Source organism: Cibotium barometz, chromosome 25 (genome assembly GCF_041138505.1).
Source record: "Cibotium barometz isolate CiBa-2024 chromosome 25, ASM4113850v1, whole genome shotgun sequence".
NCBI classification, from domain to species: Eukaryota; Viridiplantae; Streptophyta; class Polypodiopsida; order Cyatheales; family Cibotiaceae; genus Cibotium; species Cibotium barometz.
The window spans coordinates 6,455,001-6,473,241 of NC_141070.1; the positions used below are offsets into that span (position 1 = coordinate 6,455,001).

The 18,241-nt window shown below is 41.7% G+C and overlaps 1 protein-coding gene across 4 annotated transcripts in view; it reads right to left on the reverse strand.

The window, feature by feature from the left end:
• Window positions 1–4,896, reverse strand: part of LOC147624192 (uncharacterized) — a 5,415-nt gene extending 519 nt beyond the window's left edge. The window contains exons 1-6 of one of the 4 annotated variants that reach the window (XM_086819131.1): window positions 4,798–4,896; window positions 4,111–4,189; window positions 1,662–3,547; window positions 1,486–1,573; window positions 680–1,407; window positions 324–422 (exon numbers count right to left, since the gene is read on the reverse strand). In XM_086819131.1, the coding sequence (XP_086675257.1) occupies window positions 324–422; window positions 680–1,407; window positions 1,486–1,573; window positions 1,662–3,547; window positions 4,111–4,156 (2,847 nt within the window). In that variant the 5' untranslated portion in view covers window positions 4,157–4,189; window positions 4,798–4,896. The other 3 variants (XM_086819132.1, XM_086819133.1, XM_086819134.1) reach the window with 3 other exon arrangements.
• Window positions 4,897–18,241: the final 13,345 nt, after the last annotated feature.

The following is an 18,241-nucleotide window of genomic DNA, read 5'->3' on the forward strand; positions in this document are numbered from 1 at the left end:
CTGCAAACACGAATCAATACACCCATCAACTCTCAAAACAGTGAAGAATCTAAAAAATCAATTTAGGACCCAAAAACATGACCCTTAAGCATACTAGCCAGACTTCAGGAGTGATTGTCCCAAAACAGCAGGTAACATGCCATGACAGAAATCTCTTCAGAATTCTATGAATTGCATGTGCAGGGGCCCAAAAGAGTATAGCATATTGCTTCAGACCATTGTTTGCCAGGACCCAAATCAATGCAAAGCAAGTTACCCCGTCAGCTCTTATACTTCCATATGCAGGCTTAAAGTGGACAAATGAGTGCTTTTTTGATGCATACCATGATTTTGCAGTACCGATTGCAATCACGCGCCATTCTCACCAACCATGATTTGGCCATTTTCTCAGTCTCAAGAGCATTATTTGCAGCTATTTTTACCTGCGCATAAATAAGCCAACCTTCTGAGATGAGAAAGCCCACCACATCTGGACAGTCTAAAGAAGACCAATGTATCTGCAAGCTTGCATCAGGACACTCTAAAGGAGCCCAACTTCACTGCAACTTCAATTGACGTAATTTCAAAGGTGCCCATCTTATCTACAAGATCAGTTTCACATTCATATCACATCTGCAAAGTCACTTCCAGCATTTTAACATTGAGAAGCAGCCATAAGACAAGCTGCTTGCCATTATACCTGATCTAAACTCAAGGCAGAGCGTGGGCTTTGCGATCTCGAAAAGCTCTGGATCAAGTTCTCTTCCACAACACTTCGCATTGTGTTCAATTCCTTCAAGAGTTTCACAGCAAGCCCTTCAATGTCATGCATCTGGCGTTGAGAGAACTCCGCAGCTCTTTCCGCCCGACACCGCAAAGACACACACTCCTCACACTTGCAAGCCCCTTGGCAGGCTGGAGAGGTTGACCTCAGAATCCCTTTTGAAGTGCAATCTGAAGGGGATGACTTCACTGGTGACTTGCCATTGCTGAGCTTGGAAGCTTGCTGGGAAGGTGGAGAAGGTGAACTGTTCAACACATGAGATAGCTTGCCATTGCTGAGCTTGGAAGGTTGCTGGTGGGAAGGTGGAGAAGGGGAACTGTTCAACACAAGAGATAGCCTTTGGACATATGATGATGATGATGGTGTTTGCAGAGGAGTAGAGGCCACAGCTGTTGCTGCATCAGAGTTCCCATATGCAGGGGATAAAGATGAAACCTTTGATACTAGAGACTTCGATGATAAGGGCTTTTCCCGATTATGGCAAGGAGACCCAGGTAAAGCTTCTTCCTTCTGCCTGGATTTCTCCGGTGGGCTGGATTCATGGATGATGCTACCCTGACTCCGAGCACATACATCAACCCATTCTTGGTTGAAGTTATCCCGCCCAATGTATCCCTTGAACGCTCGTGGCAACTTTTTTGGACCTGCACAAGGAACACCGATAAATCTAAGGAATCTTACAAGACACTTCAAATGCTCTTCAATTGGTAATGTAGCAATACCTCGGTTGTCCAAGTCATGGAAGCCCTGTTCACGTTCACCGTGCTTGGATGCCTGAAGAAGCTTTTCTCGGGACAATGGAGAGATGGCCTGCAAAATGTTCAGTAGATTTAACATAGAAAAAGTCTGATACTGCACCCATGGACATATAGAAAGCTTGCATCCAATAACAACTTGCCTTTCTTTTACATGGGATCTTAGATGGTTTAACCTGGTCCAACTCCTGCTCCTCTTCCGCATCAATTCTCTCCGTAGTAAACAGGCTGACTGGCAGTTCAGAAGTCCTCTCTCGATCCACCTGCCTGCAGACCTCACTCACATTGGCTTTGCTTTGCTTTACAGTACCCAACACTTGTTTGAATTTCTTGAAAAAGTCAGTTCTGTCTTTAGAGTGATCACTTCTGGAGGACTCATATTTGTTCATCTTTGGGGAGAACTCGTTGCATTCATCATTCGCAGGCTCACAAAGCTTCTTTGTGCTGTTAGATACGTCTATGGCATGATCAGAGAGCTCGAGATCAGCAGCATCCACATCAGCCTGGCTAGATTTGATACTTGAAGCCTCTTCTACTCTTAGTTTTTCTTCACTTTCAATCAGTGTTGCATGCTTTGGACCTTGATCAGTATCGGGTATATCACAGGATTTAATGGAATGCTCTTGGATAATGGAAACAATCCCGAGATCTGGTTGGACTTTGGAGGTAGAGGCAGATAAAGAATTGTTGCATGACTTGAGCACCCAAGCAGATGGGACTAACAATGTACTACTCTCTGATTCATCTTCTAGTTCCAACCTGACTGTTGAACAAACAAGGGAGCCTTCACATATCAAAGAACTGTCATTGTGACTGTCTTTATTACTCTCAACATCTTCATTGCTTGTAACTTTAGTGAGTAGCCCATCATTACAAAAGCCACTCCCCACATTTGCCTCACATTTGACCATCAAATTACTGTGTGGCACTGAGCTGTCCTTCCATCTCAGGTCTTCAGGTAAAGCACAGCAAAACGAAGCAGCTGGAGATTCTAGCTCATAACTGTTCATATCTGGACCTGACTTGAGAGAACATGTTGGACTTGTGAGATTATAATCATCAATGTTTGGGGCTGAGTTAAGAGGGCATGCTGCTAATGTAACCGCAGCTGTCAGAGAACGCTCACAAAAGCTTTGTTTACCCATACTCTGAGCCTGTAGGACTGCATGCCTTTTGGGCTTTTTTCCACAGGATAGCTGCTTTTTATAAGACTGCCACATCTCCAAGGTCCATTCATCATCCTCAGCGGTTTTGATCTTTGTTGTCACCAAAGGATCAGTCACAGCTTTTCTCTTCTTGGATGCCACTCCTACACAATCAACCTCTGTGGCCACAATGTTCGCTTCATGTAGCACACCCTCTGCCTTGTGGCATGAAGTCACAACATCTCGGGGAAAGAAGTCATCACTAGAGTCTGCACTATTGGAAGTAGAGGAGTCCAAATGAAGCTCCAAGGCACCCATGAGCACAGCATTTTCCACATTCAACAGCACGCCACCCACAGGGACACAGCTTCCAGAATTCGAGTCAATCTCTGAAGAGAGCAGTGACGATGGGGCTAGAGAGCTATGCCCTTTCAATGGCTTTTGTACAGATTGCTTCAAAAAACGATGCATCTCCTTAAGAGTCATCTTTCCAATGCCATCATCCTCGTCATCAGATGTCTGAATCATGGCCTTAATTGAATGCCTTTCATCTCTGACAATGCCATTACCAGTTGCAGTACCATGTAATACACTTGAGTTACCCTTGTATGTAATAAAGGAAAAGGCTCCACCTTTATCCCACGCAGACTGTGTATGCTCTAGTTTCCGGCCTGCTCCCTTAGAGTGCATCATAAGATCCTCCAAGGATCTCATCTTGCAACACCGTCCATGTATGGAGTTCAGAACCTTAATTGTCCTGGATTTGAAGCTCTTATTCATATACCAATCTAGTCCAATACTATTGTCCTCTTCAACGAGCTTGTCGGTTGAAATGTGTGTCTGATTGAGCATCTTACTGCTTAAAACATTGGAATCTTGAACATCTGCACATCAAAGACATAGATCATTCAGATTCAGTCTTTTTACATGAGTACACAAAATCCCTTTAACATATTAAGACAGCCAAGTCCGTTACCCCAGACCATCATAAGATGTTGCAAATAAAATGGGTACCCATGCTATACATAGCCTTCAATTTCCCCTTAAAATTATTGGATTAAAGGTGATTGCTAGTGACAAGCCGGCAAGGAATGGCATGAATAGGGGGCCTTTCCTGTGCATCTCTTTACACACCTTCCCATATTCAGACCTTAAGACAGGGCAAACATTGGTAAGCACCCTAAGGCATCGGTGTGTTTGTTGCTAGCAATGCTATGTGTGATCCACCATGTCCCCTTTACGCAATTGGCCTGTCAGCGTTCCGTACAAAGGCAGGTGAACGGGAGTACCCTCCTGTCTATCTGCTGTCTTATGTATGGACAAAGCCACTCACATTACTAGCGTATGATTAGGCATAAGAAGTGGAAATGGACGGTGGGTCACAAGAAGGCAGTAGTCACCCAGTTCCTTGTGCATTTGAATTTTAACATGGAGAACAACATTTTACCACATAAGCAGGGCTTTATGTCTTTCTCTGTACAGAGCTGGGCCATGTGCACTATCTTCTACCAAGAAAACTGGTCTGGCTGCAAGAGAGAGAAAAACAAATCAGATTTAGCGTAGGGAATTAGAAAATCGGAGCAAAAATAAAAAATGGCTGCGCTGCTGCGCACAGGAAAATTCATTTCTAGCCAAAGCTACCGAAGCCCAGATTCCAGCCAAGGCCTCTGATCAAAGACCCATGGCCAAGACCCTGAATCCCGAAGCCCACAAAGGCATTTCTGGCCAGAACGCCCATTTCCAGGGTCTCTGATCGGAAACCAAAACCCTAACTGCATATACTGCTCTGACCAGAAACTCAAACCCTAACCCCCAAGGCCTCTGACCAGAGGCCTGATTCTAGAAACCCTGGTTCCCAAAAGTTCTAACTAAATGCCCACCAGCGCATTCCTGGCCAAAACCCTGGTTCTAAACCCTGATTTCTTGCCGGACAAGACCCTACTCCCAAAGACTTAGGTCTAAAACCCACTAGGCATAACCATAAATCCATTGGCTCTGCAGGAAATAATTCAAGACCATTGCAAACCTTGGACCCAAAAGGTCTGCAGACAACAACTTAATACAAGCACTTCGCTGGCTCAAACATGAGAGAGAGATACACACACAGAGAGCACTGCTGGTCCACTAAGCCCACAGCTTTCAGACGATTCCTCTACTTCGGCTATCTGCAGTGAAAATTTGAGAGAGAGAGAGAGAGAGAGAGAGAAAGACACGTCATATCCTGGTGGTAGAGGTTGGAAAGAGGCAGAGAGAAGTTAATTTGGCGGGAAACACCATAAAGGCTCCTTCACATTCACACGATGTCCCGAGTCCGGACTCCGCGGACATGTGAAGAATGTCCGACATCACCCTTCTTAGGGCTTTTTACCCTTCACGTAAGGGCTTTTAAAATTTTCTTACGGGTGCTTTTCCAAATAATGCCACTCTAAATTCTACTCTTCAAATGAAACAAGTAGGTGACCCCCACTTCTATGGGCGGCATAAGTTTTTGCATATATATATATATGCATATGCAAGTGTGCGATTGCGTGCGTGTGTGTGTGTTGGAATTATTCACATTATTTGGAATTTATGGATTTATTTTATGGATATTTATTTTATGTGCAAGCGAGACTGATTACCTCTAACTTGTCACATATTTTGAGCTTATATTGTGAATGTCAGTGCAAATCAGTGGGGCAGGGTTAATGTGTGGGATGTGCATGGATCCATTGGGCTTGCTTCGACGGAAATCTATTGACACATGACGTGTGGTGATTATTTATTCGACAGTGGCAGTGATATTTTATGTGCACATTAATGTGCAACATTTTGATATACATTAGTTCTATTTTATGAGTGAACCTTAGAGTGTTCGCACTTTTGTATTTAGGCTTATGCAAGCCCAATGTGGAGATCCATATTTTTGGCTACATGTATTTTTTGGCTCTTGCTTTTTGTACAAGGAAATATATTTAAATACACCATAAAGAGGATGTGAGCCACTCTCATGGTGGGGGAGATTTAACCCATGCTTGTGTCGTGTGCATAGCTTTCTTCTATTTTAAGCTTGTGTATTTCTTTCAAGTTGATTTTTAATAAAGGGCCAACCGTGAGCTTCCAATATTGGTATCAGAGCCAGAGAACCAAGGAACACAGAGAATTGTGTCGCATACTTTTCTTGTTAGAAATATACTAAAAAAAGGTTGTGTATTGGGCACTCAGACAGCCCGAAGACTGCTATTCTTTACGTGAAGGTGAGAGCCGCCAACACGGAACCTGAGAGTAACACTAGTTGTCAGAGCATCGCCTGTCTACTGTCTACGGTACACACTGCTACAGTGGACAGCGCACCGGCCATCAGAAAAGCAAACAACACCGACGACTAGCAAGTACACCTAGCACCACCAGCATACAAGCAACAATGGCGAGCATAAGGAGCTTGTAGTACACCCGACTGCAAGCGCCGACAACAAGCCCAACCACCGGCAAGAACACCAACAACAAGCGCCGGCAACAACGAGATCGAACTCCGTCAAACGGACGGGTAGCGCGTGCACCAAGACCTGCGACTCCACCTCCCCACACACCAACATGGATGTCTCCTAAGAGACAAAGGCAAGTTCATTCCATTCTCCCCTTTATACTCGGCTCCTACTCTACATTCGACACTATGAGATAAAGCGAACACTGCATGGCACTTTTTGGTGAGCCGTGTGAAGAGAAGAAGTAGAAGAAGAGCAAAAGAAAAGAGAAGAGAAGAAGAAAGAGAAGGAGAGAGAAGAAGTAAAGAGAGAAGAGAAGAGGAAAAAAGAAGAAAAAGTATTAAAAAAACCATATATATGTATATATCTTTTGAAATGAGGTTTTTTTTCAATCTTTGTTTCTGCTCCATCCTCGATTTCTACCAAGCATCTACACCCATAGATTCTGATGATGGCACTCAACCACCAACCATTTCGAATGTGTCACCTCTTCCTGCTCCTACTTTGGAGGAGCGCATTCTTCTACTCAAGATGCAACTTGAAGAACAACGCAAACGCCACGAATCTCCTGATGTCATGTCTCCCGAAGATGATCGCTTGAGCAAGATTCTCAAATCCATTTTCGACTCGCAACAGACTCACAAGGACTCCAAGATCAGCCGTCATGCATTCACGTTTTCCAAATTTGACGGTAAAAAGGATGGTCGTCTAGTTCTTTCTTAGTTGACTCAATTTGATGATTATTTTGCTGGTGAGCGATTTTTCGAGGAAGATAAAATAAAGTGTGCTACTAATCATTTGAATGATCGAGCTTCTTTATGGTGGAACACACTTCACATGGGTCCTACCAAGCCTCTTACTTGGAATCAATTCCAAGACAAATTCAAGTCTGCTTTTCTTCCTCCATAATTCCACCTTAACACTCGTCAAGCATGGAATCTTCTCCGCATGACAGATCGTGATACAGTTTCTCAATACACGGAGAGATTTTTGCAATCACTTCTTATGCTTCATATGCTCGAGGATGTTCCTAAAGAGTCACTCCAACAAAAGTATGAAGATGGTCTTGAGACAACTATTCAAGCGAATGTGAACATGCTCAAGACAACTTCTCTTGATGCAATCTCTCTTGCTCATGATTCCAAGCACAAGAAAGATTTGCCTCGTCAATTACCTCATAATGGTTAGTATATTTCTCCATCCAATCAACAATCTTCTTTCGTGGGGGAATCAAAGATTCAAATCTTCTTTTCTCGACACCCACAATTTTATCGATCTCCTTCATCACAACAACGGCGTAATGGTAATTTTGGTAATGGTACTAATAATGCACGCACTTTTTCCAATTCAAGGATAAAGAACAATTTTAATACTTCCAACCCAAGCAATGTACATCCTAAACCCACTTCTAGTCACAATAGTAATTCACCCACTCCTTGCCCTACCCAACCTCGTCAGGGCAATAATATGCCTACATGCTTCAAGTGTCATCGAGTGGGACATCAAGCCGAAAAGTGTACCTTTTGTCCTACTCAAGTGGCATAACTTCACAATATCGAAGACAATACATAATACGATGGTGATGGTGATACGGGTCTGGATTAAATGGAAGAACAACTCAACACTGAAGAAGTGGGTACACAAAGCGAATCGGCAGGTACTTCAATCACTCCTCACTCTTTGCTTCGCATCATGAAAGGATCTATTAATACTACCATCACTATTTTGCATGATGATGGTAGTATGCATAATTTTATTTCTGAAAAGGCACTTCGTAGGTTGCATTTGGAAACTCATCTTTCATGTTACAAGGTTCAATCTTCATTTCAAGGCACATGCTACACAGGCACTCGTGAAGTACGTGACCTTGAGATACAAATTGGACCTTACAAACAAAAACGAAACTTTCTCATTGCACCTTTGCATTCTAGTGACATCATACTTGGTATGCCTTTTAGACATGAATTCAATCCACATATTGATTATTACATGCATACTATGGATTTCACACATAATGGTACTCTCATACAACTAGTTGGTGATCATTCTCTTGAGATGTATCCATTATTATCCCATACCCAAACTAAATGTGCACTTCAAAAACAATCACGTGCATACATGATTTTAGTTAATGAAGTGCAAGCATATGAACATAATCTCACTCCCTCTCAACAAGCATTCATGGCTAAGTTTCAAGATTGTTTTGTAGATGATTTACCTTCTACCTTACCTCTTTCATGTCCTGACCATACTATAGAGATTATTTCGGGTAGCCAACCACCTCATAGAGCTCCTTATCGTACAAATCCTCTTCAACAAAAAGAAATAGAACGCCAAATCAGAGAATTATTAGACAAGAAACTTATTCGACCTAGTAGTTCTCCTTTTGGTGCATCTGTTCTTCTTGTTGAAAAGAAAAATAAGACTTACTGCATGTGTATTGATTATAGAGCTCTCAATAAGGTCACAATTAAGAATAGATATCCCATCCCTCGTGTTGATGATTTGCTAGACAAGCGTAAAGGTGCATCTGTCTTTAGTAAAATTGATTTGAAATCTGGTTATCATCAAATTCGAATGATTAGTGCTAACATGTATAAAACTGCTTTTCATACTCAAACTGGTCATATGAATTTTTGGTTATACCTTTCAGTCTAACCAATGCACCTACTACTTTTTCACGCATGGTGAATCGTATATTTCTTGACTATCAAAATTGCGTTTTCTTTGATGATTTGCTTGTCTTTAGTAAGAATCTTGCATTAGTGTTTAATCTTCTTAAAGAAAATCAACTTTATGCTAATCCAGATAAAAGTCTCTTTTTCCAAGATGAAATTGAGTACTTAGGCCACATTGTTTCAGGTGAAGGTATCAAAGTTGATCCAAAAAAGGTAAAAGTCATTAAGACTTGGCCTACACCAACATGTGTTAAAGAAGTTAGATCTTTTCTTGGTTTGGCTGGTTTTTATAGGAAGTTTGTTCGCATTGATAGGACTTCCTTTGACAATGTTGCTTAAGAAAGGTCTAGTTTTTCGATGGGGTGAAAACCAACAAAAATCATTTGCTAGACTAAAATATTTGTTGACTCATGCCCCTATCCTCCAACTTCCAGACTTTACTCGATAATCACTGATGCTAGTGGCTCAGGAAGAATTGATGCAGTCCTCATGCAAGATGGACACCCTTTGGCTTATGAGATTAGGAAATTGACACCTTCTGAACTTTCATATAGTACATACGACAAGGAATTATTAGCAGTTGTCCATGCCTTACGCATGTAGAAACATTATCTTATGGATTCTGAGTTTATGATTAAGACCAACCAACAAAGTATTCAATATCAACCTCTTATCTCAGACCGCCATATTAAATGAGCATCTTTTAATCAGAGTTTTCATCCTCTTATCCAATATCAACCTGGTAAAGAGAATGTAGTGGCTGATGCACTAAGTTGACGACCTTCTATTTCTAACATTTCAGTGCTTGACATTGCATGATGATATGCATGATTCATATGTTACAAATCCTGATTTTTCTAATGTTTGGCATAAGTTAGAAACTAATAATTGGTTGCCTCTTCATGATTATGCATATAATGATGGTTTCATTTTCTTTCAAAAGCATTTATGCATTACACTTCCTTATAGATCTTTTATTCTTGAAGAGATGCATCGTCCCCCATATGTTGGTCATCATGGCATTCTCACTACTCTTCACACCATAGAAGAATATTTTTTATTGGCCACAATTAAAACATGATGTTGCTTCTTTTGTATCGGAATGTGTGATATGTCAACGAGTTAAAAGACACTAAGGGAAACAGTATGGGCTACTCATGCCTTTACCTATTCTTGTGGCACCATGGGAAGAAATTTCTATGGACTTTATAATTGGTTTACCTACCACATCTTCTCGAAATGATATGATATGGACAATTATGGATAGGTTTAGTAAGCAAGCTTATTTCATTGCATGTCGTAAAACATTGAATACTTCACATGTTGCATGATTATTTAACCAAATTGTCTTCACAAATCATAGATTACCTAAAGTCATTATTCTATATCGTGATTCTCGATTTTGTAATCATTTTTGGATGGCATTGTTTTCAAACTTAGTCACAAAGATTTATTTTAGTTCTACATATCATCCAGAAAGTAATTGACAAACTGAGGCCACAAACAACACTATTCTAGATCTTTTGAGGTCTTACACTATCTCATCTCCTGCAAATCGGGATCAGTATTTGCATTTTTTACAATTTGCATATAATAACACACCTCATACAACCAATGGCAAAGCTCCTTTTGAGATTGTCTATGGTAAGAAACTTCCAACTCCAATTAATAGACTTTCTCATGAAGTTCTATAGCGGCCGATCATTTTGCCGTGACTCATAACTGAATTTTGGCTGAAGCTCGTGAGTCTATTCTTAAGACTCAATAAGCTTATACTAAACAGGCTAACAAGCATAGAAGACCAAAGACTTTTGAGGAAAATGATTTAGTTTGGCTTTGCATAGAAAAGTGTAGACTAAAGTCTGTTGAGAAACATCCAGCCATTAAATTATCTCCATGATTTTATGGGCCTTTTAGAATAACAGATATGATCAATGACAATGCTTATCGTTTGTCCCTTCCTGACCATTGGAATATTCATAATTTCTTTCACATTATTCTTCTTAGACCCTTTAAAGGTACACCACCTTCTACCCCCATTTATGATGACCCACCTCTCTTAGAAGCTGATACATAAATTTTAGTTCCAAAAGCAATTCTTGATCGTGAGCAATTCGTGAGCAAAGTACAACTCGCAATGGCAATGTTTCTGTCAAATATTTCGTTAAGTACAAGAATCATCCTATAGAAGAATCTCAGTGGATTCTAGACCATGCCCTTACTACACACCCTGCCCTGATCAACTCCTTTCACTCTACCCTGATCAACTCCTTTCACAAACAATTGCAGTGAATTTTACACTTGGTATTGAGATCGGTGTAATCGTGTGAAGGTCACTGATTTGAGATATCACATGATTGGCAGTTTATTTTGGTATTTGGCATTGGTATGTGTGAAGGCCATTGATTTGAGATATCACACATGGTAATTTTTTCGTGCAAAGGTCACCGAATTGAGGTATTGCATGAGGTTTTGATATTATGGATTTCTGTGATGGATATTTAAAATCTCTATTTTCTTTCATGCAAAGGTCACCGAATTGAGGTATTGCATGAAGTTTTTAAATATGCAAAGATACCGACTTTGAGGTATTGCATGTTTAGCAACACTAAGGACAATTGCTTTTCACCAAGGAGGAATGTTGGAATTATTCACATTATTGGGAATTTATGGATTTATTTGATGGATATTTATTTTATGTGCAAGCAAGACTGATCACCTCTAACTTGTCACATATTTTGAGCTTATATTGTGAATGTCAATGCAGATTAGTGGCAAGGTTGGTGTGCGGGATGTGCACGGATCCAGTGGGCTTGCTTTTACGAAAATCTATTGACACATGGCACGTGGCGATTATTTATTCGATAGTGGCAGTGATATTTTATGTGCACATTAGTGTGCAACATTTTGATATACATTAGTTCTATTTTATGAGTGAACCTTAGAGTGTTCACACTTTTGTATTTAGGCTTATGCAAGCCCAATGTGGAGATCCATATTTTTGGCTACATGTATTTTTGGCTCTTGCTTTTTGTACAAGGAAATGAAGTTTCTAGTTTTCCAATGCATCTTCGAGACTGCTGTCACTCCTCAAATTTCGAGTTCCGTGACACGATGGTGTAGATACCAGAGAAGATGTCCCTCCCCCATTTCTCTCGTATCGAAAGAGGATGGGGTAGAGATTTCTGGAGTCGTGGGCCGAGATATTTCTTCATCTAAGTGGATCGAATTGGGAACCTTACCACCGACCTAAAACCGACCTAAAGCGGATTTGTTGGATTAAAAAGCTGAAGATGATCTGTTTATTTTGGTTCGTCGATACTCCCAGGGCCGACACCTCTGTGACTATAAATGGAATTCGCATACCTCAGGATCGCTGGGTGTATGATCGAGTGATGCAGATTTGACCTGCTGACAGAGTAGCTGTGTTAGGACCTACCCCAATCCAGAATCTACCAACACAGAGTAGCTATGTTGGGACCTACCCCAATCCTACTGACAAAGTAGCTGTGTTTGGACCTACCCCAATCCAAAATCTACCAACACAGAGTAGCTATGTTGGGACCTACCCCAATCTAGAATCTTACCACCGACCTAAAACCGACCTAAAGCGGATTTGTTGGATTAAAAAGCTGAAGATGATCTGTTTATTTTGGTTCGTCGATACTCCCAGGGCCGACACCTCTGTGACTATAAATGGAATTCGCATACCTCAGGATCGCTGGGTGTATGATCGAGTGATGCAGATTTGACCTGCTGACAGAGTAGCTGTGTTAGGACCTACCCCAATCCAGAATCTACCAACACAGAGTAGCTATGTTGGGACCTACCCCAATCCTACTGACAAAGTAGCTGTGTTTGGACCTACCCCAATCCAAAATCTACCAACACAGAGTAGCTATGTTGGGACCTACCCCAATCTAGAATCTACCACCCTTACCACCATCAGTTTTTCGAGTCTTAGAAACTACAGCGGAACCCCCATACTTCACCTATGTGGACCGCTCTACCCTTATGTCATAGTTAAGCTTAGGAATTTCCCTTGATGGCAAATAAGACTAATTATATTAGTCTCAGATCTTTGTAATAAAACTCGTCCTTGTAAATATTTAGAAATAAAATGATTTCAATATTTTACTCTCCAAAATAAGCGTTGTGCAAGTATGAATCTTATAATCTTAAAATTGTTTTTTATAATGATGGCCAAGACGATCAGCCTCCACTTCCCAATGCGCTTTACACAGATATCCCAAGAGAAGAAGCTCCTGCTCAAGCAAATGCAACCTCCCTCCTTTAAAGGAGAAGATTAAAAGATTGAGAAGGATGCTGAAGTCTAGATTGAAGCGATGGATGATTATTTCTCTGCTGCCTGCCGGTACTAGAGTAGCAATTCAGTCTATGCTTGCACGATTTCGCCTCATCGAAGATGCTAAACTCTGGTGGAAACAGTGGTGCCGTGAGTGACAAGGGAGTCACCGAGCATTCTCAAATGCGGGAAGACATCAAGCATGCCGTGAAGGAAAGATATCTTCCCCCATCCCATGAATCCATAAAGATGAATGAGTTTTTTAGTCTTAGGCAGTGCAGCTTAACTCTTGAGGACTACTATTCCAAATTTATCACTCTTTGGAAGTATGCCCTAGCTATGACTACTTCCCAGCAAGTGACTCGTTTCTACCAAGGGTTAAATGAACCCTTAGATTCCTGCCTTGAAGCAATGAGGCCAAGCACATTACACAATGCTCTCATACGAGCAAAGCCCCTTGTGAAAGAAATGAGGACTGACAAACCTAAGCCTCAAAAGAGATCTTACCTTGAGGCAAATCCTAAAGTTCAACCTTACAAGAAAACCCAACAGAATTTCCCCTACTACAACAGAGGGCGGCAAAGCAATTCTTTTGTCCCCCGCTCGTATGTTGAGAGAAGGCCCTCTGTGTTTTGAATGCAATGAGCCGGGACACTTTAGAGCCAACTATCCCAAGATGGCAACATCATTTCCCCTAGGTGGTAGAGGAAATCAAGCCCATGAAACCCCTATCCACCAAGGTGCAAGAGGCAGAGGACGTGGCAGAGGCCGCGGAGGTGCAGTTGCTAGGACCGTCTGTATTATAAGTGAAGAACTGACCTTGGAAATGGCTGAAGAAGAGCACGCCAACGTCCATGCGGCAGTAGAAAACAAAGGTCTGAATAAACAATTTGGTGTAATCCAAACCCCAGCCACTCATCACTGTAAATAATTCCAGCTTTTGATTGATTGTGGCCATTCATTTCTTTCTCCTAGGTGTTCGCGAAAATTAAACTTGGGTCAAAAAACAGCTAGAAGAATGACTGTAGTGTTAGCCAGTGGGAAAGAAGTAGTATCTCGCCAAACAGCTAGAAGAATGACTGTAGTGTTAGCCAGTGGGAAAGAAGTAGTATCTCGCCACTCTGTAGGAAACCTTGATTTTGAGCTGGGTAATGAGTAAACTCAATGCTACTTTAGAGTCTTGCCATTAGGAATTTATGATGGAATTCTTGGGATGGATTGGTTAATTGCAAACAAAGCTAGCATTCACTGTAACCAGGGGAGTATCACTTTTGAAAATAAGCATGGCCAAGTAATATCCGTTCAGGGGATAACAGGAAAATCTAAATCTAGGGTAGTCAAGGCAAAACATCTTCTCAAGGGAGCACGTAAGGGTCAGCAAGTTTTCTTAGTCAAGCTGAACAAAGCCATTGAACCTAGTAAGGAGACAGAACCCTCTTGGCTCTAAGAATTATCTGACATCTTCCCTGACGAGCTTACAAGGCTACTGCCTCTTCGAGAAGTCGATCATGAAATCGAGGTGATCCCTGGAGCTCAACCCGTCTCAAAAATGCCCCTTCCTGAAGCCATTGAACTTAAAGAGCAACTTTACCAACTCATTGAGCAAGGATTCATACACCCCAATAGCTCTCCTTGGGGGGCACCTATTCTTTTCCAAAAAAAGAAGGACGGAACTCTCTGCCTTTGCATAGATTATCGAGGGCTAAATCAAGTCACTATCAAGAATAAGTATCCTATCCCTCGCATTGACGAACTTCTTGATAGGCTTCATGGGGCCAAAATCTTCTCAAAAATAGATTTGAGGTCTGGTTACTATCAGATCAGAATCAAGGAAGCAGATAAACCCAAGACAGCCTTCAATACCCGTTATGGCCACTATGAGTTTACTGTAATGTCATTCGGGTTAACCAATGTGCTCCTACAACATTCAGCCGCCTAATGTAACATTCAACCGCCTAATGCAAGATATATTCCATCCTTACTTGGATGAATTTGTGCTTGTTTTTTTTATGACATCTTAATCTACTCCAAATCAATGGAAGAGCATGAGGAGCATGTGCGTAGAGTTCAGCAATTGCTGCGCTCGCAGACACAAACTGTATGCCAAGAAGAGCAAATGTACTTTCTTTACTCATCAAATTGAGTATCTTGGGTTCATCGTCTCCAAAGATGGCATCTCAGTAGACCCCGCTAAGGTCAAAGATATTCTGGAGTGGCCACCCCCTAAATCAGTTCGTGAAGTTCGTGGGTTTTTGGGAATCACGGGTTGGTATAGGATTTTTATCAAAGATTATGCCTTGGTAGCTGCACCTTTGACGGATCTTCTTAAGAAGGATTGCAAAATAGTGTGGCTGCCAATCCATCAAAATAGTTTTGATCAGCTCAAGGTTATTATTACTTTTGCCCTAGTCCTGAAACTTCATGATTTCACCAAGGAATTTGAAGTGGTGATGCCAGTAGTCTAGCACTTGGTGGTGTCTTAGGCCAAGAAAGAAGACCAATCGCTTATACTTCCCGTAAGCTGAAGCAATATGAAGAGAATTATGCCACCCATGATTTAGAGCTCTTAGCAGTTGTTCATTGCCTCAAATTATGGAGACATTATCTCTTGGGGGGAAATTCTAGCTTGTAAAACTGACCACAAAAGTCTGAAGTGGATCTTCACCTAGCCTAACCTCAACATGCGGCAAAGAAGATGGATTGAAATTTCTTTAAGGGGGGAAGGATGTAACATACCCATCTTCACTAATAAAGAAATATCTATATAATAGATGAATTTATGAGTTTTTATGGTATAAAAATCAATGATTTTATTAAATGAGCCATTTCTACTTAGAATCTTCAAATTTCAAGCCCAAATTTGGAATCTGCACGTGATTTTACCCTAATATAGGATTTTACAGCATCCAAAATGGACATCGAATCAATCTTATACATAAATTTTGGTTATTTTTAGTTAAAAAGCGACGACCTTTAAACCTTAATAAATGCACGACCGGGCATCCGATCGACGAATGGTCTGCACCCCAACGAACAGGGGAACATCCCTGACAAAAAAAAAATTACTCCCTCGGGCTGTCCGACACGCAAATCGAGGCCAGTGCCCCAAATTTGGAGACCCCGCCCCAAAATTGGACCGTACATACTTATTAGGGTGCCCGTACGATGGCCGCACAAGAACCAAAGGTCGGCCGCCCACTGTGTGGTCCACACGCACCGCTACGTGGACACCCATGCTGCCCCTGACCAAATAAGGTACATGCGTACCACTTCTTTCCCCTATTAACCGCCATCGTACCTTTCCCCTAGAGCCATGCAGGCCACTAATCCACAGCCTTTGCCGGCACACCGTCCTTTCAACCTTGCTTTGCGCAGCGTCCACACTTGTACCCGACAACTATATAAACCCCTAGGGTGCTCCATGGGTAGCACGCATTTTTGCGTTGCCTATGCTCTACCGTGTCGTCGTCCGTAACACCATCTGTCCCTACGCAGTGTACTTGCTGCAGTGCAACTGCCCCTTGCTGCCGCCCCTCTCAACACCTCCTCATTTGCCAATTTTAAGATAAGGCAACTTTCCTCTACTCCTCCCTTGTTAGAAGGCAGTGTCCTTAACTCTTCTTCTCCCCCCCCTGACCCGTGTGAAGAGACTTACAGCAGCACCCTTCTCCCCTTTTTGTCCTTAGAGACGGTTCATGCGTTGTGGTCTTTTGCATGAGCAAACGATCTCAGAATTGAGATGTGAGTGGAGCGTTTCGCGACAACGAGCCTTACAAGGTGACGTCCAAGATGGCCCCATCCCGGAAACGTCAGAATATTACCTCGAGAGGAGCGCCCAACAATGAGATTAAAGAAGATGCTCCTAATGCGGCCCCGATCCTCCCGTTTACAAGCTCCTCAAAGGAAATGGTGGCCAGGTTAGCTTGGTTATCTTTTAAAGAAGAGTTTTTTTTAATATTAGTGTTAATAAATGTGTATCTTTTCCTTTTAAAATAATGAAATAAAATTGTATGAAGCTACAATTTGAAGTGATGCTGTATTCAATGAATTGTATTGAAATTGTTATCTTTAAGAGAGAGTGCAAGTTTTTCCTGGCTTTGGTAGCCAGGCGGCGTCGTTAGCAAAGCTCGGGAATGGTCCAAGGTATCCCTCATACCATTGGGAGAATAAGGTTTGCCGATTGAGGCGAGAGATTATGACGCTGTCTAGTTCTGAGGGCCTAGGCTAGTGCGGTGAATAAGCCCACCCTAGTGCACATACATCCGTCTGAGGGGTGGGAGGATCGAGCGATGGAGCCTGAGAGGGCGACAGGCGGCCGGCTTGAGTCCTCGCCAACGGCGGCTGACGATGAGGTGTATGGTCCCGTAGGGTTTTGCCCAGCATGTAGAGGCTGGAAGGCCGAATTCTAGATCATCGGTAGTATAAAGGAAAAGAATAAGAGAGCCAGTTTGGCTTGTATGAAATTGATTCATGTATAAACCATTTTTATAATTCTTCTCTTTGGCATTATTGTACTGTGGAAAAAGGCTGTTTTAACAAACCTTGTGAAAATGGCCTTAATTAAGGAACATGTTTATTTTTGTATAAACTTGTTTATTCATGTATAAACTTTTTTTATAATTCTTCTCTTTGGCATTATTGTACTGTGGAAAAAGGCTGTTTTAACAAACCTTGTGAAAAGGGCCTTAATTAAGAAACATGTTTATTTATGTCAAACAATGTGGTAGAATTAATTAGAAAATAAAATTGACGTGTGAGGTGGACCCGATTAGTCGGGTAGCTTTCCAACAGATTAAGTGAAAGCCCTACGCTAGATAAATAGGTTCTTGGGCAATTCTATTCTAGAAGACTAGGCCAGCGGCTGTGCCTTGCATGGATGAGGAACAAAATGTTGCCTCTAGAAATCAAGACTAGTAGTTGCCTAATTTATGATCAATTACCCTATGGGTGATTTGATTTTTAGAAGATCACGCTCCCCCTCCTGCGGGATAGGACTAAGTCTTACCTATGAATCGTATTCTCGAATTTCTGCATGGTCAAGGTGTCGATGAATCGAAAATTTTCTCTAATTTAAGACTTAGTGGACTATTTTAAGTGTTTCCCCTATTTTGGAAGGGGGGAACCTTACAG